The sequence below is a fragment of the Rutilus rutilus genome (assembly GCF_951802725.1).
Source record: "Rutilus rutilus genome assembly, chromosome: 11".
Lineage (NCBI taxonomy): Eukaryota > Metazoa > Chordata > Actinopteri > Cypriniformes > Leuciscidae > Rutilus > Rutilus rutilus.
Genome location: NC_140216.1, coordinates 27501115 through 27529038, shown reverse-complemented (window position 1 = coordinate 27529038; position 27924 = coordinate 27501115). Strand labels below are relative to the sequence as shown.

General features: G+C 38.4%; 1 protein-coding gene across 4 annotated transcripts; it reads right to left on the bottom strand.

The window, feature by feature from the left end:
• Positions 1 to 103: 103 nt before the first annotated feature.
• Positions 104 to 27924, bottom strand: osbpl3a (oxysterol binding protein-like 3a). Of its 4 annotated transcripts, none has more exons than XM_084423516.1 (22): positions 27502 to 27924; positions 15759 to 15890; positions 15458 to 15574; positions 15312 to 15365; positions 15085 to 15198; positions 14846 to 14974; positions 12757 to 12841; positions 12490 to 12593; positions 11479 to 11562; positions 11223 to 11376; positions 10967 to 11052; positions 10740 to 10865; positions 8071 to 8164; positions 7734 to 7978; positions 5182 to 5319; positions 4236 to 4299; positions 4071 to 4149; positions 3793 to 3943; positions 3472 to 3616; positions 3188 to 3314; positions 569 to 691; positions 104 to 479 (listed from the first exon to the last, which is right to left on the bottom strand). In XM_084423516.1, exons 2-22 carry the CDS (start codon positions 15873 to 15875, stop codon positions 383 to 385), a joined length of 2433 nt encoding a protein of 810 aa, XP_084279642.1. In that variant the 5' UTR covers positions 15876 to 15890; positions 27502 to 27924; the 3' UTR covers positions 104 to 382. The 4 variants fall into 4 exon arrangements, with proteins under 4 accessions (XP_084279642.1, XP_084279644.1, XP_084279643.1 ...); XM_084423518.1 differs by having other exon boundaries at positions 7734 to 7969; XM_084423517.1 differs by having other exon boundaries at positions 11223 to 11373.

Genomic DNA, 27924 nt, shown 5'->3' with positions numbered 1-27924 from the left:
TTCTTATTTATTTTAGGGTGAACTTAAGTGTTTGTCTTTAAAATTCTAAATCAATCTTAATCTTAATTTATTTTATTAATTAATTGATTAGATTTTTTTTTTTACTTTGCTTATTAATTATAAATACATCAATTATATCCAGGCACTTACAACAGTCATTGGTCTGTGCATTTGCATCTAAACATCAGCAAGGCAGTTTGACAAGTAAGGCATTGATGTGTTTCTAGAGATAATATATTGTGCTATAAATGTCTGTTCAACAAATATAAATACCAATACAAAAAACATCAAGATAAGCACAGTACATCAAAAACCCACAGAGTGCAGGGCTCTATATACAGTCAGAGCAGAAAGAGAAAAGTCAATGACACAAATCCACAGGTCACCAGAGCACAGGGAATTCTAGTTTGCTGAATCCAGGGTCCTTCCTGAGCTCCCAGTAAGTGCCATTGCTCACCCACGAGTCGTCTTCAGCACGTCTGATTGAATGAACAAAATTGAGTTTTGAGAAACTCATGATGCGCCCAAATGCAACAACAGCATCTTTATGTTCATAACAGTCACTTACTTGAAAAATCGGGGTGAGTGTGTCATGTTATTTTCTTGCAGGACTCTCCTCCTCTCTCTTTGGAGGACTTCAATTCTTTCTTTCTGTTCTTCTGCTCCGGTAATATCACCCTCTTCAAGTAATCTAACAAAAAGAGGACCAATAAGTAGACAACAGCTGGTTTTAGTAATAGGAAGAGTTCATTTTGCATAACATACATGCATAATTCATACTTCATAGTGAGTCAAAATCTGCTAAGGGGTCATTAAATGTAACAAATCATGTAAAAATGTTTAATCTTTTATTGTATATTACAACATTTGATCAAACTTTGATAATTGCTTTAATCTTTTAAACATTTTATAAAAATCATCAGTCAACTTTATAATATATTACATCAGCATATGAGAGTCAAATTGGATGACTACTGGGACTCATCCCAAGATCAGACCCAAGGTCATCGACTGCCAAAATTAGGAAAAAAGATTTTTAAATAATCAAAAGATTATTACAAAAGATTTTAGATAATCAAACAATTATTGAAAATATTCAAATCAGGACTGTCAGAATCAGAATGTGTAGTTTGTGCATAAAAAAATATCTGTCAAAAACCAACACTATTGCGCACTATTGAGTATGAGAGGCGAGTATTCTTGCAGTTGAATGGTTTAAAAATCACATTAAAATCACTTTTTTTCTGTGCGCAAGTTTCGGATGTGTGCGCAGTTTAAAACAACAACAAGTTGAAAGTCATATTAAAATGCACACAAAATATTTTTTTATTTTATAACAAGTATCCGATTCCTGACCATAAGTATTTTCCATTCCCAACCCTAATGCTGGACTTCTGCTTCTCGTAAATACTACCGTATATTATGCATGTTATTTTTTGACAGACATCGATATCATCGAACGTAAGGTAATAATTATTTATTTCTTAGCTGTCAAGTATTCAGTGAAATGATTGATTCCCATGAGTGTGTTATGTCTATGTTTTAGTTCTAATATTCCAACTGACAGCCAGCCTAAGTTTTTGACGGACTTGATAATGTGCGTGAGGGGTAAGCCATGTTTGATTTTTTTAAAACGTGCAGATGTTCGAAATGCCTTTTATTGTGGCCAGCCTAAGGCACACCTGTGCAATAATCATGCTGTCTAATCAGCATCCTGATATTCCACACCTGTGAGGTGGATGGATTATATCGGCAAAGGAGAAGTGCTCACTAACACAGATTTAGACAGATTTGTGAACAATATTTGAGAAAAATAGGCCTTTTGCATACATAAAGTCTTAGATCTTTGAGTTCAGCTTATGAAAAATGGGAGCAAAAACATTTAATAATTTTGTTCAGTGTATATGCAGTATATACAAGCAAATATTTCTTAAATATATGTGTATTTATATATACAAAATAATTATACACAGTACACACACATATTTTATATAAATACAAACTTTTATTTTGGATGCGATTAATCGTTGCCCAGCACTAGTTGAAATATCGTCTTGGGAACCCAATATCATGTATAAGTTTATTGTGACCCCTACTCAGAGACTGGCATGTTTGACTTGTCAAATTTTCCATTCAGTTGTGGCAAATTTGTTCACTTTTGAAAATCAAGTTAATTTTTTACCAGGAAAGGAGTGGTTTTGATGCAAAGTTGTTTTTGTTGTCTCTTACAACAAAAATATTTTATTTAAACCCATGAAAATGCAGATCCTGTTGTAATAATAGTGGATAATGACTTGTTCCATTATCACCCCTTAAAGGGATACTCCACTTTTTTCGGAAATAAGCTCATTTTACAACTCCCCCAGAGTTAAACAGTTGAGTTTTACCGTTTTAGAATCCATTCAGCCGAACTCCGGGTCTGACGGTACCACTTTTAGCATAGCTTAGCACAGATCATTGATTCTGATGAGTCCAGTAGCATTTCTTTCAAAACGACCAAAGAGTTTCAATATTTTTCCTATTTAAAACTTGACTCTTCTGTAGTTAAACCGTGTACTAAGATCGACGGAAAATGAAAAGTTGCGATTTTCTAAGCCTATATGGCTAGGAACTACTCTCATTCCAGCGTAATAATCAAGGAACTATGTGGCTGTACCATGAGTGCAGCAGGCGTAATGATATGACGCAGCGCCTGAAAATAGTCCCCAGCTCGGTAACTTCTTCCAACGTGACCGGGACTAAGTTTGTCTAACCTATTAGACCTATTTTCAGGCGCTGCGTCATATCATTACGCCTGCTGCACTCATGGTACAGCCGCACAGTTCCTTGATTATTAAGCTGGAATGAGAGTAGTTCCTAGCCATATAGGCTAAGAAAATCGCAACTTTTCATTTTCCGTCGATCTTAGTACACGGTTTAACTACAGAAGAGTCAAGTTTTAAATAGGAAAAATATTGAAACTCTTTGGTCGTTTTGAAAGAAATGCTACTGGACTCATCAGAATCAATGATCTGTGCTAAGCTATGCTAAAAGTGGTACCGTCAGACCCGGAGTTCGGCTGAATGGATTCTAAAACGGTAAAACTCAACTGTTTAACTCTGGGGGAGATGTAAAATGAGCATATTTCCGAAAAAAGTGGAGTATCCCTTTAACAGATTTTGACTCATGTCTCTAATTACGTCTGTACCTTTGGTCGGGTCTAAAACGAGTGTCCGTCAGGGGCAAGAGTGGCCTTAAACTCTCCTCCAATTCATTTAGCTCAATTGCAAACTGGGTGAATCCATAGTACTGCTCATGGTCCTCAGGTATAGGATCTATATGCATCCATACACAAACATACAAAGACAAAAACAGTGTTGTGTTAGCGCCCTCCTGAGATCATTAGCCACAAATTTATTGAAGATGGAACCTAATGATTATAATTTCATTTAAATAGTTAAATGGACTGCTCTGGACTGGTCTGGAACTCACTTGCTCTCCAGATGCAGGTTGCCGAGGGCGGTTTTCCCAGGTACAAGGCCTCATTCCATTTGCCAAACAGAGAGTAAATGACACGCCCCTCTGAATCAGTGACCACACCCTCTACCTCATTAGCATTCAGACCTCCAGATCTCGACTGAATATAAGGCATGCATAAAACAAATCACAATAAAAGAACAGGTAATAAACAAATCATTCATAAAATGAATATTTGGTTGAGGTTGTTCAACAAGAGGAAGATGTGGGCAAGACAAACACAGATACACACACATATGTGGGATGAAAGAATTTAGCATGTCTTGAAGGTCCCACCTTAAGGAAAGTGACTTTGCAATGACTGACACCTCCCATCGTGGTTGAGTGCTTGATTGACATTTCCCCATAGTGTTCGATCCAGCGCTGACCACTTAGAATGTTATGAATGCATGAAGTGACCTTACTCCACTCATATCGATCCCCAAAACTGAGAATGAGCGAATGAGTGAAAGAAAGACAGAGATGCTGAGAGATGCTGAGACATGGAGGAGACTGCATGCTGGAATAATGGAAGTGAATGACAAGCAGAATAATTCATGATAAAATTAAATCACCCTGGCAACTCTAAGTGAGTGACTCCCATGGGAACAATCTCCATTGATTTTCCCCAAAACTTATTCTTCCAACGGATATCTAATGGACAGAGAATATACAGAGAAGGGCATCAAATCATGAAAACTGCAAAAATGCTTGACACTAGCCAACTGTGCTTCACTTACCTTGCCAAAATGTGTACCTTTTGGACTCACAGTGACAAGCGGACACAGGTGGATGGTGACTGACCTTAGGGACACAGTGTTAAAGAGCATGTGAGCGTGTACACTAAGGCTGTCACAGTGAAGGAATTTCCCTTGCGGTGATTTTGAGTGGCTCAATAATATCACAATATGCCATATTATCATAATTTTTTTTAAAACACGCAAACCACACAATGCAAAAACGAGAACTGAAAAGGAACAACTGAAACACAGGGCTATATAAACAGGGGTAGAGTAAAGGAAATTAAACAGGAACTAAAGGAAATAATATTAAAATAAGGGTCCACCAAACAGAACATGAACCTGACAATAAGCTTGTTAGGCTACTAGCTTACAGTGTAACAGTTAATTCCGATCCTCGAATCTGACTGGACGAGAGGCTTTCTGAGACTGCTGATATTTCCCAATAGTATCCAGCATCAGCACTGCTTGCCTCTACGCATTCTAGACTGGCTGTCAGTCAGTGCAGGTTACATTGTTACGCCACTAGGTGGGGACTGTCTTTGAGTGAGTCAAACCGTTCATTCAACTGTGTGTTCAAAAACGCTCATTCATTTATTAATGAAACAAGGCGTTTAAATTATTTTAACTTTGAGCTCACTTTACAAAGCTCAACCGACCAGCAATGCTCTACAGAGCTTCTTTACAAATCACAATGGTGCACAGTCTTAATTAAGAAAAATTACATTCTTCACTTTTGTTCATTATTAACTTAAATAACACTCAAGTGTAAACCAACAAGGGTATAGCCTTGTGAAAAAAGAAAACAAACATGAACATTGCGGTTGCTAGCATTCCTCTGCGGTTGGCTTGTCAGTATCGCGGTATTACAATATTGCGGTTATCGCGTCAGCCCTGGTGTACACCCTTGTGATTTGGTTGAAATAACAGAAATGTGCACGGTTACCTGTTCAGCAATGAAGCGGAAGCCCTTATCTGTCCGGAGACACTCAAATGTCTCTCCCAGTATAGGATTAAAGGGTTTTCCTCCTGCTCTAGTGAACGAACATGCATAGGCTGACACAGCAAATGCTGCTATATATACCTTAAGAAAAAGACACACAATAATAGAATATATGGTTAAACATAGGGCAGCACAATAATGCTTAAACTAACAATGACAATTATTTTGCTAAAAAATGTAAATTGCAATTATTAATCACTATTGCTTTCATTTGAGAAATTTCTTTTTACATTTCATTAGAATTATTGCACTTTCACCTAAGCAAATATTAAGAAAATGTCAACTCATAAGCAGGGTTTATTTTACATTATAATATATCAGGAAACTATATATTTATAATGTACATTAACACACTCTCTATATTACAAAAATTGGTAAAACCTTAAGAAGCTTCTTAAATTCCTAATATTAATTACAATAATTCCAAATTATGTTAATGTTTTTCTATTAAAACAACTAAAAACACATTGTATTGTACCAGAGGTTGCGTAAGTGGATTATTCAGCAACCACAATCGCAAACAATTTAGTTGAGAATCATGCTTGGATATATTGCAGACTATCATGTTTAAAGGAATAGTTCACCCCAAAATTAAAATTAGCCCATAATTTACTCACCCTAAAGCCATCCTAGGTGTATATGACATTCTTCTTTCAGACAAATACAATCAGAGTTATATTAAAGAGGTGGTTGATTATGATTTCACTTTTCTAACTTTGTTAGTGTGTAATGTTGCTGTTTGAGCATAAACAACATCTGCAAAGTTACAACGCTCAAAGTTCAAAGCAAAGGAAGATATTTTCTTTTAAAGAAATTGCTTTTCAAGGACTACAACAAACGGGACTACACCACATTCCTCCCGGGTTAGTGACATCACTAACCCTAAAATGTACATAAACCCCGCCCCCGGAACACGCAGTCCATGTTGAGAAGAGGAAGAGTTGTTATAGTAGAGCACATTTGCGAGTCTGCTCAAGCTGTCGCTTTCGTCTTTTCACACGCAATACAGTACGTGACACAAATGCAATAGCATATCACTCAATAGGCATTTTACAACAGTTCCCACACAAGCGATTTTATAGATAATCATGACAGAATATGCTAACTGACATCAGCAACATAAACGAATGAATTAACCATTCAGAAACGTCATGTTGAATTTTACATGTTGTCACTTCTTCTTGAGTCTCTCCATCATTGTCCAACTCCAGTTTAAAGGTGCTCTAAGCGATGTCACGCGTTTTTTAGGCCAAAACATTTTGTCACATACAGCAAACATTTCCTCACCATCCGCTAGCTGCCTGTCCCCTGAACACACTGTAAAAAGACGTGGTCTCTGTAGACACCACAGGCTCCACAAACTGCAAGAAAAACAAACTGGGCTCACCCGCACCACGAAACATAACAAACTGTTCCAGCCAATTACCGTCAAGAAGGATATGGGGGTGGGGTTTGGGGGGTTAGTGCACGGATGAGGAGGAGGGAGGGTCTAGCTAGCCTCGTTTTGTTTGACAATACTTTAAACGTCAACAAGAAGTGACGTCACCCAACATCACTTAGAGCACCTTTAAACATAAAAAGGCAGAACAGTTTCTGACATTTTAGTGCTTGTCTGCATGAGGTAACCGGAACTGCTAACACACACACACACACACACACACACACACACAAGCTCTTGAAGCTCCTGTGTGGAAGCAGCAGTTCATTTGCATTTAAAGGGACACACCAAACACGCATTTTTACTGACCCTCAAAAAGGGACAATTTTAACATGCTGTAAAAAATGATCTGTGGGGTATTTTTAGCTAAAACTTCACATACACACACTGGGGACAACAGAGACTTATTTTACATAAATGTAAAAAGGTGCATTATACCACCCCTTTAAAAAATTTAAAGCAACTTACGCAACTTGTGACGTCAGAAGTAGCGTAGTGCGTCATGGCGTAGTGTAAATATCAGCAGTACGTCACATTACTTGGATAAGTTGCGCTTTAGACTTAAGTGGAATCCGTATGTTCGTTTGGCCGGAAGCTAGTTATTTTACTTTATAACGTTTTAAATATGGATATTTTTCTTATACAAACGCATCGCTTCGCTTCAGAAGGCCTTTATTAACCCCCCGGAGCCGTCTGGAGCACTTTTCTGATGGACAGATGTACTTTTATGGATTTCAAAACAGAATCGGCCATTCACTGCCATTATAAAGCTTGGAAGAGCCAGGACATTTTTTAATATAACTCTGATTGGATTCGTCTGAAAGAGGAATGTCATATACACCTAGGATAATTTTCATTTTTGGGTGAACTATCCCTTTAAATAATCAAGAGAGATAGAAATAGAGATCATGATTAAAATAAAATTAATCATGCAGCCCTAGTTAAACAAAGCTTAAAAGTCTCCTTTCATGTTCCATAGAAGAAAGAAAGTCATACCAGTTTAGAAGGACATGAGAGTGAGTAAATGGTGACAGAATTATAATTTGACTGATCTCACCATGCGCATGTGTGGGTCGCGTGTGTTTGCAGCGGTGTCCAGCAGGTGGCAGTACTCAACTTCCTCACACAGTCTCTGCAGAGTGTTCATGGGCTCATTGAGTTGGACGGGCATAGCCACTTTCGACAGGTCTTTACCGATGTTACTGCGCAGAATACTCCACAGATTCACGCTCTCGTTCATGCGTGCACTTGGCAAACGGCCTCGTCTCATCACTGCACTCTCATTGCCGTTACCTGAAGACACTAACACACACATAATCCACTAACTATGATTGCAAAGAAAGGTGAAGCTTCATAAAAGTGAACTTGAATGTGCGTGCTTAACAGTGCCTCACCAAAATTCTCCCTCGTGCAGCCGTTCTCATCCCTGCAAAACTCTACTGATGTGCTGTCACTCACATCACTGACGTATGAATCATCATCAGACAACTGGTCACACAAAAAAAATGATAATGATCATAAAGGAATTCATGTGTAACATTTCAGTTTTCCTGTACATTTTTAAAGTCAATTTTAAGGCTTTTTATAACCTTTTTAAGACCTGGAGAAATAAAAATGAATAGTATTAGTAATATAATTGTAATAATACGTTCGGGGTGTATATTGTTAAAAAAAATTATGCTTTGGACAGATTTTTATTAGCCTTATGAAACGCAATTAACTGTTAAAACAAAACATCAGAACTGGTGGAGCGTAAAGACATTTAAACGTATGTGTATGTAACTGGTCCAACTCGTCCCGCTCCGAGTAGGATTCAAACCGGGGTCTCTGGTGCGGGACGCTAACAAGGACGCTAAAGACTGCAGCCGTTAGCATCCCTTGCAAAAGCGCCTCTAGAGGCCAGGGGAGTAAGGTTTACACGCACAGCTCTTACAGCCTACATCCATTACACGTAACACCACACACACACTAGCTAATTAATATAAAGCAAAAAGAAGAGAAATAATACCAAAAACACACAAAAAAAACGCATTAAACGTACTTTACGAATGAATTAAATAATGAATCACTTGGCCTAGCCTGCTATGGAGGAAGAGAATGTTACTGATGGACTGCAGTGAACTTCATTTGTTGACTCCTGTTTTAAGTCCTGTCAGTTTAACAGGGCGCGCTTGACAGGGCATATACGAACGAGCAGAGAGAGAGAGCCCCGGCCGTGCGCGCGCACTCACTATTAATAATAATAATAATAATAATAATAGCTAATTATTTTTTCCCTCGACCAAATGTGACCAAAACGGTTATAAAATGCTGTCATTATAAAAGGTTTCTAGTGTCAATGTATTGCTGTTTTTTTTCTGTTTACATTTCATGGTGTGACACTTCTCTTCTCCCATGATCGAACATAGAATGCTGCTACGTCAGAGCGGCCAAAGCGTCAACAAGCTTCCCCGTACTTTTTGACAAGCGTCCTTGACAGGGCGGCCAGAGCTTCTTTGCAGCTCAAGTCGGCGGCGGTGTGAACGTACAGTTAAAGGTGCAGTGTGTAATTTTTAGCGGCATCTAGTGGTGAAGTTTGCGAATTGCAAACAGCCAGTCACTCACTGCCTATCCCTCCCTTTGCAAACTCGAAGGAGAAGCTACGGTGGCCGACGCAGGATCTGAAGATGTCGTCGTCTGAGTCTGAGTCAGCAGAGAGTAGCAAGTCAAGCAATGAGGTTTCTTTATATTATATTTTATATTAAATTGTATTTACTTAATTATTCAGTAAAACCACATGTTATTGCGATTGTTATTTTTACTTGTTCATCATTGTGTTAGTCTTTTATTCACTGACTTTACCATAGCTTGTTTCTATGCTAGTTAGTATAAGATAAGAGCTATGGATAGGAGCATCAAAGCAGCTAGGTAAGGGGAAATAGCTAACGTTACGATGTCCGAGGCGTCGTTCAGACAGCATGTTTTTCTCCACGTTTGCAGAGTCAGGGACAACCTGAGTATTCTGCTGCGTCTTTTTCTGCAGCTTCTCATTCAAGTTAGTGACGAAACGCGCTCTGTAGCGCTGTTTGTTCGCTGTCGGCTACGGTAGAAACATGACGTCACAATATGTCGACCTTCATAGAAGGGGGGTGCCCGCGGTTATGCAGATATAAATGACTCATTCTAAGGCAGTGGTCTCAAACTCAATTCCTGGAGGGCCACAGCTCTGCACAGTTTAGCTCCAACCAGCTCCAACTCACACCTACAACGAAGTTTCTAGTAATCCTGAAGACCTTGATTAGCTGGATCAGGTGTGTTTGATTAGGGTTGGAGCAAAACTGTGCAGAGCTGTGGCCCTCCAGGAATTTAGTTTGAGATCACTGTTCTAAGGTAATAAAAACATAACGGTTCATTAAGTAAGGTCTTTATACACCACTGAAAACATAGTTATGGATCTTATATTGCATTTCTGTCAATAGATCCTCAGAAATATTACACATTGCACCTTTAACTACATCTTATGTCAGTGGTTCTCAATTCCAGTCCTCGGGACCCCTTGCTCTGCACATTTTGTACGTCTCTCTTATCTGACACACTCAGTTCAGTTCATGGAGTCTCTCCTAATGAGCTGATGATCTGGTTCAGGTGTGTTAAATAAGGGAGACATACAAAATGTGCAGAGCAGCGGGTCCCGAGGACTGGAATTGAGAACCACTGTCTTATGTTATAAATATGAAACAAAAACTCATGGGGGGTAAAAATGTCCATGTATCTTGAATTTTGGGGGTATTCTAATTATATAATACATATATATCATGCGGTGAAAGCGTGAACTCTCGAGTCATGTTTTTGTTTGTTTTTGCAAAGTGAGTGACAATGTCAGCTTGCATATCGTTTAAACAATAATGACGATATTATCGTGAAAGTACGCAAAAAATAACAATCTCAATACATACTCCGCAATTCAGTTCACAGTGCCTTACATTTTAGTTCCTTTTTGCTAAAATGTTAAAATTTCATAAAATTCAATTCACTGACAGATGATTCACGCAAATATGCGATTTGACCACTTGACCTTTCTGACCTCATTCTCAGACGAGCTGCCAGACAGCAGAAACTCTTTAGCGTCAAAGAACTCTGATAAGGACTCTGGGATTGACCCTCGACTCTCACTGGACACTTGCTGCAGCAGAGGGCGTGACCCATCATCCTGATTGAATAAGAAGATAAAATTGGCTTGTTTTGGTCAATAATAATAATAGAAAATATAAACACTTAAAAACAGATGACATAAATTTGTCACTTGTATACCTTCTCACTGATACAATCTAATGTGTTCCTGACTCTGTCTCTTTCTGAGCAAAGGGAAGTGTACGCTGACCTAAGAGTGGAATTAACTAGTAGAAGAAAGAAAGGGGAAGAATGTGTAATTTCATCATATGGTTCTTGTAATATCAGAAACTATGATTTTAATTATTAATATAATATTAATGATTGAATATTAACATATATCATAAGTATTAATATAAATATCCCTGCAAAAACGCATGTGAACATTCAAACTCACTAGTGCCAGCGAGTCGAAAGAACTCCTCCTGCATCCGAGAGGCTTCCGTGGGCGAGTCTGGACTTTCCAGGCAGGAGTCTGGTGAAACAGGCTCTGAATATACCAAGTTTGGATGAGATACATGCAGACGGGAAGATGAAGTGTCAGGATTCTGCTAGAAAATGACAGATAGTGAATGACAGATAGTATGTGATGCAGTGTCTAGTACAGTATGTGTAAATTGGAATTATATTTAGAGCCTAAATCTAAATCTTACCTGTAGTGTGCTTTTATTTTCCTTGCTAGAATTCTTTGATCTCCATTTTTTGTGTCCTCGTTTCTCTTTTTTGGAGCCTTCAGTCTGGGGTCACACACACACACACACGCACACACAGACGTTTAATGTTTTGTCAAAAAGATGACATACAATGAGCATTGGAAACTGCAAAAACATTAACAAATCATGCTGACCCCAAACTTTCAAACAGTAGTGTACATATATGAAGAGTTTAGGAGGTATTTGGATGTCCCCAAATTAATTTATCATCATATGCGCCAAACTTAAAGGGACAGTTCATTTTGAAATAAAATTTTGGTATGTTTTAGCTTACCTCAAGGGCATTCAAGATGTAGGTGTCTTTGTTTCTGCAGTAGTTTCAATTTTGATATTTTTAGGTCAAACCGTTCTTGTCTGTCAGTCATATAATGCAGGTCTATGGTCACCACCTCAAAGAGCATGCACAGAGAAGTCCAAATGAAACAATTCCCCATCGTAAGTACACATTGATGGCCTAAGACACGAAACGAGCGGTTTGTGTGAGAAAACGAACAGTATTTATATAGTTTTTACCTCGTACACAACCAAGTCCAAGTGATCTGAGGGCGCGCGCGCTTCCTGGTGTGTGACGTGTGCGCGCGTTCTGGCTTCAGATCACTTGGACGTGGTTGTGTACAAGAGGTCAAAATGATATAAATACTGTTCGTGTTCTCACACAAACCGCTCGTTTCGTGTCTTAGGCCATCAATGTGTACTTACGATGGGGAATTGTTTCATTTGGACTTCTCTGTGCATGCTCTTTGAGGTGGTGCATTATATGACTGACAGACAAGAACGGTTTGACCTAAAAATATCAAAATTGAAACTACTGCGGAAACAAAGACACCTACATCTTGGATGCCCTTGAGGTAAGCTAAAACATACCAAAATTTTATTTCAAAGTGAACTATCCTTTTAAACACATATTGATGATCTTTTAATCATTACACACAATAATGCAAAAGGCACTACCTGCAGAAAGTTAATGGCAGGTGCTGAGAACGCTCGGTGAAGAACTTCCATATTTTTCAGAAGAAGATTTAATTCCAGCAACGATGAATCACACTCCGACAGATCTAACAAAAACATTACCATTTAGCATTTCATTTTCTTAGTGATGGGTCAGTTAAGCCATCCTGCTTTTTTAAATGTTCTCTGTGTATTATCTGAGAGATGAACAGTATTTTGGCCATGATTAATACTTCAGAATGATGTGTCAGTTCAGGTTTTTGCAGCTACCTTTGCAGCACTTCTCCATGTCTTGTGAGTTTTGGAGCCAGTTGTTCTTCAAAAGGGCTAAAGGCTGCTTGGAATGAAACGAACGCTGGGAACAAAAAAAAAAGACAAAATGTCACATTGGCGTATACTGCCTTTCTGTGTCACTTGAAAATGATTGGAAAGACTTCAAAAATGTGGGATCTGTAAGATATATATTAGGAACCCTTTAGTCTCCAGTGCCACCATTTTCTAGAATTGAAACCTACCTGGAGTCTCCAGAAGTACAAGGTGTCAGCTTCTCAGTGACTTTACTAAGGTAAAGAATCATGAAACTTGATCCTAACTTAATAAAGATCACAAGCCAAAGTGTTCGGATTTTTTTTTAAAGGCTTTATAGACAGACAGGTTGCGAGTGACTCTTGAAGGACCAGCCCCACTTCCTCTTGTACCACTGTTTGAAGAATTTATCTTCCAGAATCTGGCAGTACGTTTTAGAAGACCCTAAAAGGTCCGTCTTGCTCATTGTTAGTAGCAGCTCACACCATGACCCAATCGCCTGAAGAGTCACTCTCAACCTATCTGTCGATGAAACTTTTTATTTCTTTTTTAAATCAGTCTGTGACTTCTATTAAGGGTGTGTTCACACTTGTAGTTTGGTTCTTAGTTCTTTTGGTCCAGACCAAAAAAGACATTGATACATTCAGTCCTGGTTAGCTTAGTGTTTTTAACACTGAACCTAAAGATACAAAACAAATAAAAAATGGCTTTTGTGATGTATATTTTGCGATGGAACTTGTCGAACATCTAAAACATTGCTGTGTGCTGGGCTAAATGCGCTCGCTGTATATGCGTACATATGATGGTATATGATGGAGCTGACAACTCGAAGTGCTTATAAAATGTGTTAAAGGAGAACTCCGGTCAATTTTAACATTGAGCTAATTTTTTTGTACATTTGGAGTGCTGTCAGTACAGAGAACAACGACAAAAATCGGTGTTGCCTACACCGTGTTATCCTCGTTTTTAAATTTGCACCCTGTTGACTTCAATGGGGCAAGTTTTAAACCTGCTTATAGCCTCTTAACATCCTTGATGTGTCATTACAAGTGCACAGGTCATGTGAGTGATTGTTTCGGAGTGAACGCGGGTGAATCTGACTGCAGTAGATGTGAAAGAAATATATAAAAAATGATGTTTATTCAGCCAGCGCACATACCTGTGTTTACATCCTGTTTTCGGTCGAAGTCCACAGTAATCGATTGTCGAGTTCACGCGCATAGGTTTAGTACCTATGATCACGCGCGTGAACTCGACAATCGATTACTGTGGACTTCGACTGAAAACAGGATGTAAATACAGGTATGTGCGCTGGCTGAATAAACATCATTTTTATTCACATCTTTCACATCTACTGCAGTCAGATTCACCCGCGTTCACTCCGAAGGAATCACTCACATGACCTGTGCACTTGTAATGACACATCAAGGATGTTAAGAGGCTAAAAGCAGGTTTAAAACTTGCCCCATTGAAGTCAACAGGGTGCAAATTTTAAAAAGAGGATAACACGTTGTAGGCAACACCGATTTTTGTCGTTGTTCTCTGTACTGACAGCACTCCAAATGTACAAAAAAATTAGCTCAATGTTAAAATTGACCTAGGTAGACCTAGGTAGACTCTAGGTAGTTTGCAGCTCTGTAAAATGGAGACTAAGAATTAAGGTGAGGAATTAAGTGAGAAACCACTAGAATCTTTTTTTGTTGTTATTGCATTAGTAATATTAGATTGATGTTGAAAGAAAATTCAGGCTTTTCCCTTCAAACTCAAACTCTTTTTCCACTGTACATCCATATTTTTGATTCCGGATTTAACAAATCACATAAAATTCTAGATGGAAAACTATTAATGCGGTTTTAAAAAGCCAGAAGAGTAGAATTATTTCTTTCATTACATAAATAATCAACAATTGTGAGTTTCAAACTAAATTTCATCAGTGGATCTCATTATTATGGTGACTTTTCTAACAGTTTACAGTTTCTTATCCTGTTGATGTGTCTGAAGGCTGAACTTTACACCACACTGTGAATGATTATTGTGTAAGAAGGGTAAATACTTGTCTGTTGGAGAGGGGGTCAGATTGCAGGTGTCGCTCGGGAGGCTCCATGGCTATCTCGTTCTGACGGAACATTCGATGAAGACGTAGTTGCGTCACCCACTTTTCAAACAGATCCCTAGTCTTTGCCTGTGAACGTAAAAGCAAATACAGCTAATGAATGGGCATTGATAAAATGAGAATAAATAACTACTGTTTGCCCAGCATATGTAGGTGTGTGTTGTTTGTGTTGCCAGTACCTTGAGGTGATAGATACTGTCCTCTGTGTCCAAGTCGATGCACATTGACTTCTTCTTCATGGCCATGACAGAGAGACCAACATCAATGCGACCTCGTAACCTCCCCTTCTTTAGCTGAGGAATCAATCACACAGTAAGGGATGAAAGAGCATCTCTGACAGGTTTTAAGTAATCTTACTCCACATGAGCCTTGAAGAATGTGTGTGTAGACTTGTTTTTACACTCACATCAGTCCCAGTCTTGGCATATGTAAGGATGCCCCTTTCCAGCAGGAAATATCTCTGTGAAAAATAAAAATAAAAATTAGCACCCTTAGATGAAAGATGCATGTATTTAAATGTCATTATATTTAATTACAAAATCACATGATCACCTTATGCCAGCCTTTCATTGGCCACTTCCTCTTTTTCAACAGCAAACCTTCCTGCTTCTCAGGCTTCTGAATATTTTCTGTTAATCCCTTCAAATCTTCAACTACCTCCCAGCTCTCCTAAAGAATAAGAAAATGAGACAAAGAACAAACAAGACAAAGTGTACATTTTAAAAAGCTCTGGGGAGAAAGAACTAAATTACAATACCCCCAATACCAGATGCCTCAAAAGACATCATATGTATTATTTGCACACTAGATGTTTTAGCAAACATCAATTAAGATCTGAAGCCGTTTGTCTTGCCTGTCTGTTGTCTTCAGATGAGGAGTTACTCTCTTTCCGTTGTGTAAATGGTGTCATGCTTGATGTGGCGGGTGATGTCTTGGGAGACAGTGGTGCTATTTGCTCGTCTGAACTCATCTTGTAATTAATTTACTGTGGACACAAAAACAGTAAACACTCAACACACAATTGTACAAGTTAGATCATGTGGCCAGCAGAGGGCAACAGAGTCACAGAAAAGAACAAGTGAGTGAGGCAAAGGAGGAAAGGACAACCAAAAGAAAAAAAAAATCTGTGAAGATGTAAAAGAAGGTAATAGTCATATTGCCATAGGTGGAATTTTCGAATATTTCATACCTACACTAAGTTATGGCCAGTAATATTTGCTTTATCCTCCTTTTTCCCCAAAATAAATTATTTTAGTTTGTGTACCTAATATTAATCTAATAGCTGGTAGGAAAAACATACAAATTCAACTTAAAACAAAACAAAATACAACGTCAACATACTTTTTTTTTTTTTTTAAACATTAAAACATACAGAAATAAGTAGAAACCAAAAAATTATGTAAGAAATGTCAACGACAAATGTCCCTAATAAAGAAAAATTTAAGAGATCACAGCGGTTACAGCAAAGACATAAAAAATAATAAAAAAGACAACACAATGCATAAAAACAGTACGACATGGTCATATTCCCAAGCAGGCAATATAATACAGGCTTCCAGATCTCTACGAATAAATGTAACTTGTCATCAATATAATATTTTAATCATTATTTTGCTTTGTAAAAGCTAACTATTTAATGTCAGAAACATGTAAAATGGGTCATTGAACATGAAAATATATAGCTGAAAATATATATATTTATCAGATTATTTTTTATTTACTCCAGAGCCAAGAGAGTGTGTGTGTGTGTGTGTGTGTGTGTGTCATTGTTTTGAGTCCACAGGGACACACTGTTGTGCATGTGTCCATGTGCACACGCAGTCACGCACACGGGTATGATACAAAACTACTACATTGCTCATCTACATCAGCAGTGTCACAATTTTTCATGACACCATGTGACCTTTTGAAATTAAGTTGAAAACATTCTGAAACATGGTTGTGTTTTTTGTTTGCATGATGCAAAAAATATGAGGTGTTGCATCATGGTTTCTCCAACAACAGAACGAGAGGCTTTCAATCAATAGCCAAACCTTTTAAAATCTAGTGAGCAACATTTTTATGTAAGAGTTTAGGTTTATGGAGCGGTCAGGTGATTCATTCATCCACCCTGACTGAGCAGGTTTAACAAATCAGACATAAACTTAAGCATCAGTGTGACAGCAGAGGACTTAAAAGGTCTTAAATAGCTTAATAATAGCTTATTACACACACACTAAATTTATATATATACTGTATATTGATGTAATTACATATATATTTTGATGTAACTTTGTGCATCAAGTTATTAAAGCCAAACATAGTTAGTTACTTACATAGTTTCGAAGCTCATACCCATATATCTTTGATGTAAAGTTAAAGGAATAGTTCACTTTAAAAATGAAAATTCTGTCATCATTTACTCTCCCTCAAGTTGTTCCAAACCTGTATGAATTTCTTTCTTCTGCTGAACACAAAGGAAGATGTTTTGAAGAATGTCGGTGACCAGACAGTTGATGGACCCCATTGACTTCCATAGTTGGAAAAAAATATATACTATGGAAGTCAATGGGGTAAATCAATTGTTTGATTACTGACATTCTTCAAAATATATTTCTTTGTGTTCAGCAGAAGAAAGAAATTCATACAGGTTTGAAACAACTTGAGGGAGAGTAAATGATGACAGCATTTTAATTTTTAAGTGAACTATTCCTTTAAGTACACATAAAAATGGCTCAGAATATATTTCATATAAGTCAAGGGTTTTTATAAACAGTCTGTCCCACTCACATTTCCACAACTATCAAACACAAACAAAACGTCCCACGTAAACACAACTGTCAAACTTCTTCAGAGTGACCACAAACTAAAAATTACTTTATATACGTCCACACCCAGTGACACACACCAACAACATGTATGGAACGTTTACAATACATACATACACTGTTAAATCTTTAGGTTAAAGCATTAAAGAGGGAGCACATGGATAGGAGAAATAGACAGAGAGCGACAACACAGACTACTAATGCTCAGAACATTTGAGTCACCAGGGCAAATTTGTGGTAAATAAACAACCACACACACACACACACACACACACACACAAAATCTCCTCTTCTGTTACTGAGCCTCTCTTGCCTTGGGATAAATATGTTGCTATTCCAGTTATTCTCCGAGCATTCGAGGGGGTCACTTGCTTGTATATTTTATTTTATTTAAAATGTATGTATGTTTGAGAATCTGGGTGTAAATACCAGTAACTCTAGTTAGAGTTTCCAAACTCAAAGTCTGATCTTTGTTTAGTTGGCAGAGCCAGACTTGTCCAAACCTAGACTGAGGCATGTATGTAGACAATGCATGTTGGTGTTTATGAAAAAATTAATTCCTGTGGTTTTGCATCTCTGCGTTTGTACACACTACAAACATTTCACCATGAACTGCCCTGCAAATGTTATTTACATTTCTGCTTATCATGCATAAGGTGTTGCTAAAACACATGCTTATGATTTTTTTAATTTAGCTAATCTCATAAAAAAAAAAAAAATCAACATTTATGAAAGGAAACTTTCACAAAATAGGTTCCCTTGACGGGAAGATTTGCAAATACGGAAAGTCAGGGATTTCCTATTATCACAACTGAAAATAACATTTTAATATAATATTAGTATATTTTAATATGTAATTTATTCATGTGATGGCAAAGCTGAATTTCCAGCAGCCATTACTCCAGTCATCAGTGTCACATGATCCTTCAGAAATCACTTTAATTTCATTGCATATGGGTGTAAGTATGGCTCTTGGGTAGGGGGAGAGAGGGGATGTGCTCTTTGGTTACATTTTATTCTTTATTTAAATTTTGTATTGCATACCTCATTCATTTTAGAAAATAATAAAGAGAGGTGCATACAAAGAAATTCTTATATGCTGATGTTGTGCTCTTATTATTATCAATGTTGTAAATATTTGTGCTGCTTAATATTTTTGCGCAAACTGTGATTCATTTTTTCCTCAGGATTCTTTGATGAATAGAATATTCAAATAAGCAGAATTTATTTGAAATAAAAGGTCTTTACTGTCACTTTTGATCACTTTAATGCATCTTTGCAGAATAAAAGTCAAAATTTCTTAAAAAAAAAAAAAAAAAATTTTTTTTTAAATCTTATGGGCCCCAAACTTATATAAATCAGATTTCTGAGCCAGAACTTTCAATTTTATTGCCCTGTAATACTCACAGCAAAGTTATTTGGGTTCTTCACTTTGTGGTAAAAAAAGAAAAGAAAAAAGGTTTGAAATATGTGAGTAATATACAGGTGCTGGTCATAAAATCTGAATATCATCAAAAGGTTGATTTATTTCAAGAATTCAACTTAACAGGTGAAACTAATATATTATATAGACTCATTACATGCAAAGTGAGATATTTCAAGCCTTTATTTGTTATAATTTTGATGATTATGGTTTACAGCTTATGAAACCCACGAAATCAAAATCCCAGAAAATTAGAATATTACATGAAATCACACAGTAATTACACAGTAATACCATGGTCATTGAACCAGGTTTTGGTTCTTTTGGCAGTGTGGGCAGGTGCAAATCCTGCTGGAAAATGAAGGAAGCATGAAGTGCTCTGGAAATGTCCTGGTAGACGGCTGCGTTGAGTGGACCAACACCAGCCGATGACATGGCTCCCCAAACCAACACAGACTGTGGAAACTTCACACTGGACTTCAAGCATCTTGGATTGTGTGCCTCTCCATTCTTCCTCCAGACTCTGGGACCTTGGTTTCCAAATGAGATGCAAATTTTGCTCCCATCAGAAAAGAGGACTTTGGTCCACTGTGCTTTATTAAATCCAGATTCAACGCAGCCGTCTACCAGGACATTTTCAGAGCACTTCATGCTTCCTTCATTTTCCCACACTGCCAAAAGAACCAAAACCTGGTTCAATGACCATGGTATCACTGTGTAATTACTGTGTGATTTCATGTAATATTCAAATTTTCTGGGATTTTGATTTCGTGGGTTTCATAAGCTGTAAGCCATAATCATCAAAATTATAACAAATAAAGGCTTTAAATATCTCACTTTGCATGTAATGAGTCTATATAATATATTAGTTTCACCTGTCTAGGGCTGTCACGATGTTAGATTTTTCACACCACGGTTATTGTGGCCAAAAGAATTCACGATATCGATATATCGCGATATCTATACAATCTATGGGGGGGGGGGGGGGGGGGGTACTCAATCTATGGCAAATTTTTGTGAAGGAAGACAAGCATGTGAAGTTTATCTGGTTTCAAACTGAAGCCAAACACTGTCTGAAGGTTTCCTGAAGAACTGAAAAGCTCTTAAACCTGTTGTTGCACTGGCGCCAATAAAGTCATGCAGATAGCAGATTTGAATAAAAAAATCAAGTGCAAATACAAATACAAAAATAAGATGAGAAAAGAAAACGGGGTTCTTAATTTTAATAATCACCCTTTATTAAATATATGAACACAGAAACCCCCTGTTAACAGTTAATGTCACGTTTCCCATTCCATGATGACTAGTAAAATAATAGCCGCGTCGCGTCTATGACAACTCTCGAGGTATTGCACACCGGACACGCACTTTCTCAGTTTATGGCCAGCAATATCATTATGTTTAAGGACATTATGGAATTGAGATAATGCCTGTACTATGTTATGATTATACTGTACAATTAAATACAATAGTTGCTGAGTGTGTGATCTGAACACTTTTTTCTGCGCTCTGTGTCGCGGCAGGATTTTGAACAAGGTCCTGAGCCGTTGCTGGGCGCCGCGGACAGACGCCGAATAGAACCGCGCTGTGCTTCTCGTCCGGTGTGTGTACACTCATACAGAATGTGTTCGAATTTTAAAGACGTGGCGCTGCGCTTCTCGTCCGGTGTGCGACCACCTCTAGTCTAAGGTGCTGTTTTCTTTGAAGCCGAAGAACTCTGTTGTTAATACTGGCGAGCTCAGCTTACTTTTTTCGGGTGTGGACAGAGTGTTTCACTCTAGCTGCGCGGGCGCGGACGAGCGCTGCGTCTAGAAAACGTCAATATCGCCAATACCGGTATATTGTATTGCTCTAAATTAACACGATGTCGATATTTCATGCTTTGAATATCACGATTATCGTCAATACCGGTATATTGCGACACCCCTACACCTGTTAAGTTGAATTCTTGAAATAAATAAACTTTTTGATGATATTCTAATTTTATGACCAGCACCTGTACTGTTAGCAAACATCCTGACATCCCTGATCCCTGTGGTAGAGTGGTACACTGTTTGACATTGAGCACAGGTTGCCTTGTCTCATGCGGGTGAGTAACCTATGATGTAAACAAAGAACGCCACCACAGTATGATCAGCGTTAGTTGTAATGCCAAACAACAAAAACCAATGGAAACTGACATTGTCTAATCTATACTGACATTTATGGTATGTGAAAACACAAAGACGCACAGAATATGAGGACTGGCCCTGTATAATACATGTCAATCATAAACACCACATACAATAGTCATTGCAGTAAATAGGCAGTAGGGTTGGGAACAAGGTCACAGAAGCATATCGAAATACAGTTATGACAAATACAGAATCATCTGAGGATAGATTAAAAGGAGTAAAGGTTGTCTGACTTAATGAATGAGCAATTTATTGTGGGTGAGGGTCCAATGAAAAGTGCAGTTAACAAACCAAGAAAGCGATGTGCAGCTTGAGTTGTTTGAAAGATGCTTCAGGTCACATGATTGAGTAAGCATGATCTCACAGGGGCAATGAAAGCTCACCAGTGCTGCGTTCCAGTCCACTTTTAGACACGCACTTGCGAACTTCCCTAAGCACTTCCCCTTGGGGGAATCCCTGCCGCCATTTTGAAGTGCGTTCCACTTCGTGAAGTGGACGAGGGAAGTTTATATGGACAGACCCTCGTTCCCTCGATTTTGACCGAGGGAGCGAGTCTGCTTCAAATGTACACTTCAGGCACCTATATGTCCCACAATGCAGTACGATTGTGACGTCACCACATATCTCATCTAATCACCACAACTCTATGATATATTAATTATATATTTTTTTTGTTTAAAACAACCCAAACACACATAAACATTTGGATGCTGCATTAAACAAATTCTTAAAGGAAAAAAAAATGTAAATAATAAATCAACTCCACAGCTGATTCCAAGTGATCAAGGGCTTAGGACGTTCCAGTTCAGCCCATTGCAGTTTCCGCCAGTAGTGGGCACTCGCAATGACGTACATCCGAGTGAACGAGACGGAGGGAAGTTTGCGAGTGAAGGGCATGACAGTTTTGGACTGGAACGCAGCACAAATGAAGTATATTGGTAAGACAGTGGACTACTCTTGAATTAGGGCTGCTCCATTATGGCAAAAAAAGAAAGAAAACAATAACGATTATTTTTGGTCAATACTGAAATCATTATTTAACACCATTATTAGTGGGCCATATGATCTAAGTCTTATTTTACAATATGAGTCATTTTAAATAACAGCGAAATTTCACAATTATTGACAATTATCGAATTAACTAATGAAAAAAAAAAAAGATTCCTCAAAGTAATTACATAAGACAAGTAAACAGTCAGCAAAACAATAAGAACAAAGAAAATAATTGCAAACAAAACAGACAAATAAATACAATAGAACAAAAATACAAATTAAATAAACAATGTTTTAAGTTTTGAGATGTACTAACAGTATTCACTCAGTGCATCCAGAAAGTATTCACAGCACTTCACTTTTCTCACAGCCTGTTACAGCCTTATTCCAAAACGGATTAAATTAATTATTTTCTTCAAAATTCTACAAGCAATACCCCATAATGACAACGTGAAAGAAGTTTGTTTGAAATCTTTGCAAATTTATAATAAAAAAAAACATGTACATGAGTACTCACAGCCTTTGCTTAATACTTTGTTGTGCTTGGCACAAATTACAGCCTCAAGTCTTTTTGAGCATGATGCTACAAGCTTGGCACACCTATTTTTGGGTAGTTTCTCCTATTCTTTGCAGAACCTCAATCAGGTTGGATGGGGAGCGTCGGTGCACAGCCATTTTCAGATCTCTCCAGCGATGTTCAATCTGGTTCAATTCTGGGCTCTGGCTGGGCCACTCAAGGACATTCACAGAGTTGTCCTGTAGCCACTCCTTCGTTATCTTGACTGTGTGCTTAGGGTCGTTATCCTGTTGGAAGATGAACTGTCGCCCCAATCTGAGGTCCAGAGCGCTCTGGAGCAGGTTTTCATCAATGATGTTTCCGTACATTGCTGCATTCATCTTTCCCTCGATCCTGATTAGTCTCCCCAGTTCCTGCCGCTGAAAAACATCCCCACAGCATGATGCTGCCACCACCATGCTTCACTGAAGGGATGGTTGGTATTGGCCAGGTGATGAGCGGTGCCTGGTTTCCTCCGGACATGACGCTTGTTTCATCACACCAGAGAATATGGTTTCTCATGGTCTGAGAGTCCTTCAGGTGCCTTTGGCAAATTCCAGGCGGGCTGTCATGTGTCTTTTACTGAGGAGTGGCTTCCGTCTGGCACTCATACAGGCCTGATTGGTGGAGTGCTGCAGAGATGGCTGTTCTTCTGGAAGGTTCTCCTCTCTCCACAGAGAAACGCTGGAGCTCTGTCAGAGTGACCATTGGGTACTTGGTCACCTCCCTGACTAAGGCCCTTCTCCCCCGATTGCTCAGCTTGGCCGGGCAGCCAGCTCTAGGAAGAGTCCTGGTGGTTCCAAACTTCTTCCATTTATGGATGATCTGTTCATTGGGACCTTCAATGCTGCATACATTTTTCTGTACCCTTCCCCAGATGTGCCTCGATACAATCCTGTCTTGTAGCTCTACAGACAATTCCTTGGACTTCATGGCTTGGCTTGTGCTCTGACATGCACTGTTAACTTTGGGACCTTATACAGACAGGTGTGTGTGCCTTTCCAAATCATGTCCAATCAACTGAATTTCACACAGGTGGACTCCAATCAAGTTGTAGAAACATCTCAAGGATGATCAGCAGAAACAAGATGCACCTGAGCTCAATTTTGAGTGTCATGGCAAAGGCTGTACATTTTTCGTTTTTTATTTTTAATACATTTGCAAAGATTTCAAACAAAATTCTTTCACTTTGTCATTATGGGCTATTGTTTGAAGAATTATGAGGAAAATAATGAATTTAATCCATTTTGGAATAAGGCTCTAACATAACAAATGTGGAAAAAGTGAAGCGCTGTGAACACTTTCTGGATGCTTGAATGGTGGGTTCATTATTATTCTTAATGAAAAACACATCAACAAAACAGTACAATGACAAACATAGAACTTTTATTAACAAAACAAATAAGCACGGCAGCCTCATTCTTGTGGTGCGCTTGAAGGTTATTGTGGTGCTACCTCTGGATAATGCCACCTTCATCTAGCAAAGTTTACAGATTGCCTATTAAGGCTTAATTCACCCAAACATTTTAATTATCCCATAATTTATTCACCCTCAAGCCATCCTAGGTGTATGACTTTCTTCTTTCAGCAGAACACAGTCGGTGTTATATTAAAAATTATCCTGGCTCCTCCAGGATATTTTCTTTATAATGGGTGTGAATAGTCGCTCCAAAAAGGACATCAATCCACCATAAAATCCATAATCCATATGGCTTCAGGGGGTTATTAAAAAGGGCCTTCTGAAGTAAAGCGATGTATTTTTGTAAGAAAAATATCCATATTTTTTAACTTTAGAAACTATAATCACTGGCTTCCGGTTAACGGCCGTACACGAGTCTAGTTCCAGAGGAAGAGTGGCCTTTTATTTTGGTCCAGAGACTTCTACAGAGGATATAGCCAATGTACTTTTTTTATATTTTTAAACCACTTCTATTATTGATTGCTATCAGGATGTGAAGACAGTTTCAACCAGTATAACAAAAAGTGTTTATAAAAAAAATTTGCCTTCCCTACCTTTAAGAGCTAATGCACGGATCAAAAATACTGTTGCACGCGTGTTCTCTTTCTCAACTTCGTACATTTACTTAAGACATAACCCACTGTGTAACCCACCAAAAAGGCATTTTGACAATTTTTGTGTGTACGCATTTAGGTGCGTGCCCGAAGCCCATTTGATATCCACATTTGGCTCTGACTCGGAGCGCGCACACACAGAAAGCCGCCTGGGGCTTAATGCGTATTTTAATAACACTATTTAATATCAAACACGTCCCACAGTTTAGCAACAGTAGACTTCATTTTACAACACTCACTTATTTGGCTGATTTGAATGTTAAAGGGATATTCCACTTTTTTGGGAAATAGGTTCATTTTACAACTCCCCCAGAGTTAAACAGTTGAGTTTTACCGTTTTCGAATCCATTCAGCCGAACTCCAGGTCTGGCGGTACCACTTTTAGCATAGCTTAGCATAGATCATTGAATCGGACAAGACCACTAGCATCGCTCTCAAAAAAATGACCAAAGAGTTGATATTTTTCCTATTCAAAACGTGACTCTTCTGTAGTTACATCGTGTACTAAGACTGACGGAAAATAAAAAGTTGCGATTTTCTAGGCTGATATGGCTAGGAACTATACTATCATTCCTGCGTAATAATCAAGAAACTTTGCTGCCGTACCGTGAGTGCAGCAGGCGTAATGATATGACGCAGCGCCTGAAAATAGTCCCCAGCTCGTAACTTCCAACGTGACCGGGACTAAGTCTGTCTAACCTATTAGACCTATTTTCAGGCGCTGCGTCATATCGTTACGCCTGCTGCACTCATGGTACGGCAGCAAAGTTTCTTGATTATTACGCAGGAATGAGAGTATAGTTCCTAGCCATATCAGCCTAGAAAATCGCAACTTTACATTTTCCGTCGGTCTTAGTACACGATGTAACTACAGAAGAGTCAAGTTTTAAATAGGAAAAATATCGAAACTCTTTGGTCATTTTTTTGAGAGAGATGCTAATGGTCTTGTCCGATTCAATGATCTATGCTAAGCTATGCTAAAAGTGGTACCGCCAGATCCGGAGATCGGCTGAATGGATTTGAAAACGGTAAAACTCAACTGTTTAACTCTGGGGGAGTTGTAAAATGAGCCTATTTCCAAAAAAAAGTGGAGTATCCCTTTAAGTTGGGGCTTTTATGGTGCTTGGAAGGAATGCGGCAGTAGCACAATAATAATTTTACCTCGATTATCTTGTTTTCATAATCCTTAGAAGCCAAAGTCAAAAATCAATTACGATTAATCGCACAGCCCAATCACGCATCATATTGTGTCAAGGCCAACAATGAAGAGCCAATTTGACTACCTTGAGTCTCCTTCACTTCCTCGAATGCCACTTGATATCTATAACGCTCAACTCGGAAAGAAGGCCACAGACATGTTTTATATTATAAAAGGTATTGTGTCTGTAAAATACACCAGTTTGTTTTATCACAAGATCGTGCATGAGTACATTTTGGAAAAACCTATTAAAACAGCTCATATGCCACACAAGTAATTTCAAACCACTTAAAACCACCATGAAAGTTCCACTAAACCACAGTGATTATGACAACAATATGACAATTTCCCTCCTTGTCTAACAGAAAAATAAAAACTACATAAAATGAGGTGTCAAAGGAGAATGCAACAATATTTTTATGGCACAACCTTATGGTTGAATACAATGTTAGGCAGCTCAGGAATCTTTCACTGTCATTGAATGAAGAAAAATAAATAAATAATGCAATGAAAATGAAGTGTGACTGAAGCTGTCAGTCCCTTACATTCTGCCTAACATCTCCTTTTGCCTTCACAGAAGAAAGAAAACCATACAGAAACGACATAATGGTAAGTAAATGATGGCAGACGTTTTATTTTGGGGGAAACTCTCTTTAAGTCATTAAAATCATTTTAAAACTACCTAAAATTGAACTTAGCTACATTATTGTCCCACACTACAATATATATAATGATGGGGAGCCACATTTGACGATGTCCCCATGCAGTTCTCTAATAATAAATAAACAACAACAAAACTACACGAAATGTGAATAAAAGGATGTATTGCACACAATATTTGCATTCGTGGCGCCGTCGTAAGCAACGCGGTCTTTCTTTTTTTTGTTCTTTTTTTTTGGTTGTTGCCACAGCAACGCAATGTGCCTACGACTGAACATTCACAATGTAAACGACGACGACGAAAGTGAATTGTGACCGAGGACTTCAAAAATCTACAACCTCTCAACGCAATCTAAAAAGCGTGAGGTGCCTTAAACAGTAAGAGAAAAAGATTTAGTAAAGGAAACACTGTGTGAAATTAGGCTCATCGATGAGTCAGTCTATCCATGATGAGGACAGGAAGTTTTTAGGGTTTCCAAAGCGAAAGGCACGAAAACAAACGTTGATTGGCTATCGAGGCGGAGTTAACAAAACACACTTATATTTATGTTTTGGATGTGTACATTCACGGAATGTCAAAAGGAGGTTTAGCACAAGGTAAAAGTGCCTATGCATCGATTACAATACTTCTCTTGCAACAAGCAAGGATTTATTTTATCATTTAAACATAAAAAGTCTCCCTGGGTAAAATGAACACAAACTCAGTGCCTACCACAGTCGCCAGGTAGAGAGTGACAGCGTGGCGCGGCGGCGGCTCTGTCGTCGTGTCACCGACGGTCCACTTATAAAATCGCCTTATCAGCACATGTATACTTTGGACCAAGTGGCTGACACCAGGTTCACCATCACTGTTCTTCCACCTGCCGAAATCAGATCCTAGGTAACTTCGCTTCTGAGAAGATTATCGCTAGCGAAATGTCCGTGACGCACCGCTGTAATCCGAGAGTGAAGGGGAAGGTGGAAGCGACAGCGACCACAAGTTTTAAGTTTACTGTTTCCAGCTCAGGTTTGAACCTCGTCCAGACTCGAGCTGTATTTTGAGTTCCGCGGTGAGGCGAGGAAGAGGGGGTGGGACATCATGGCAATTGACGTTTAGGAAGCAAATGAAAATCCACCGAAGAGTTAGCATGTCGTC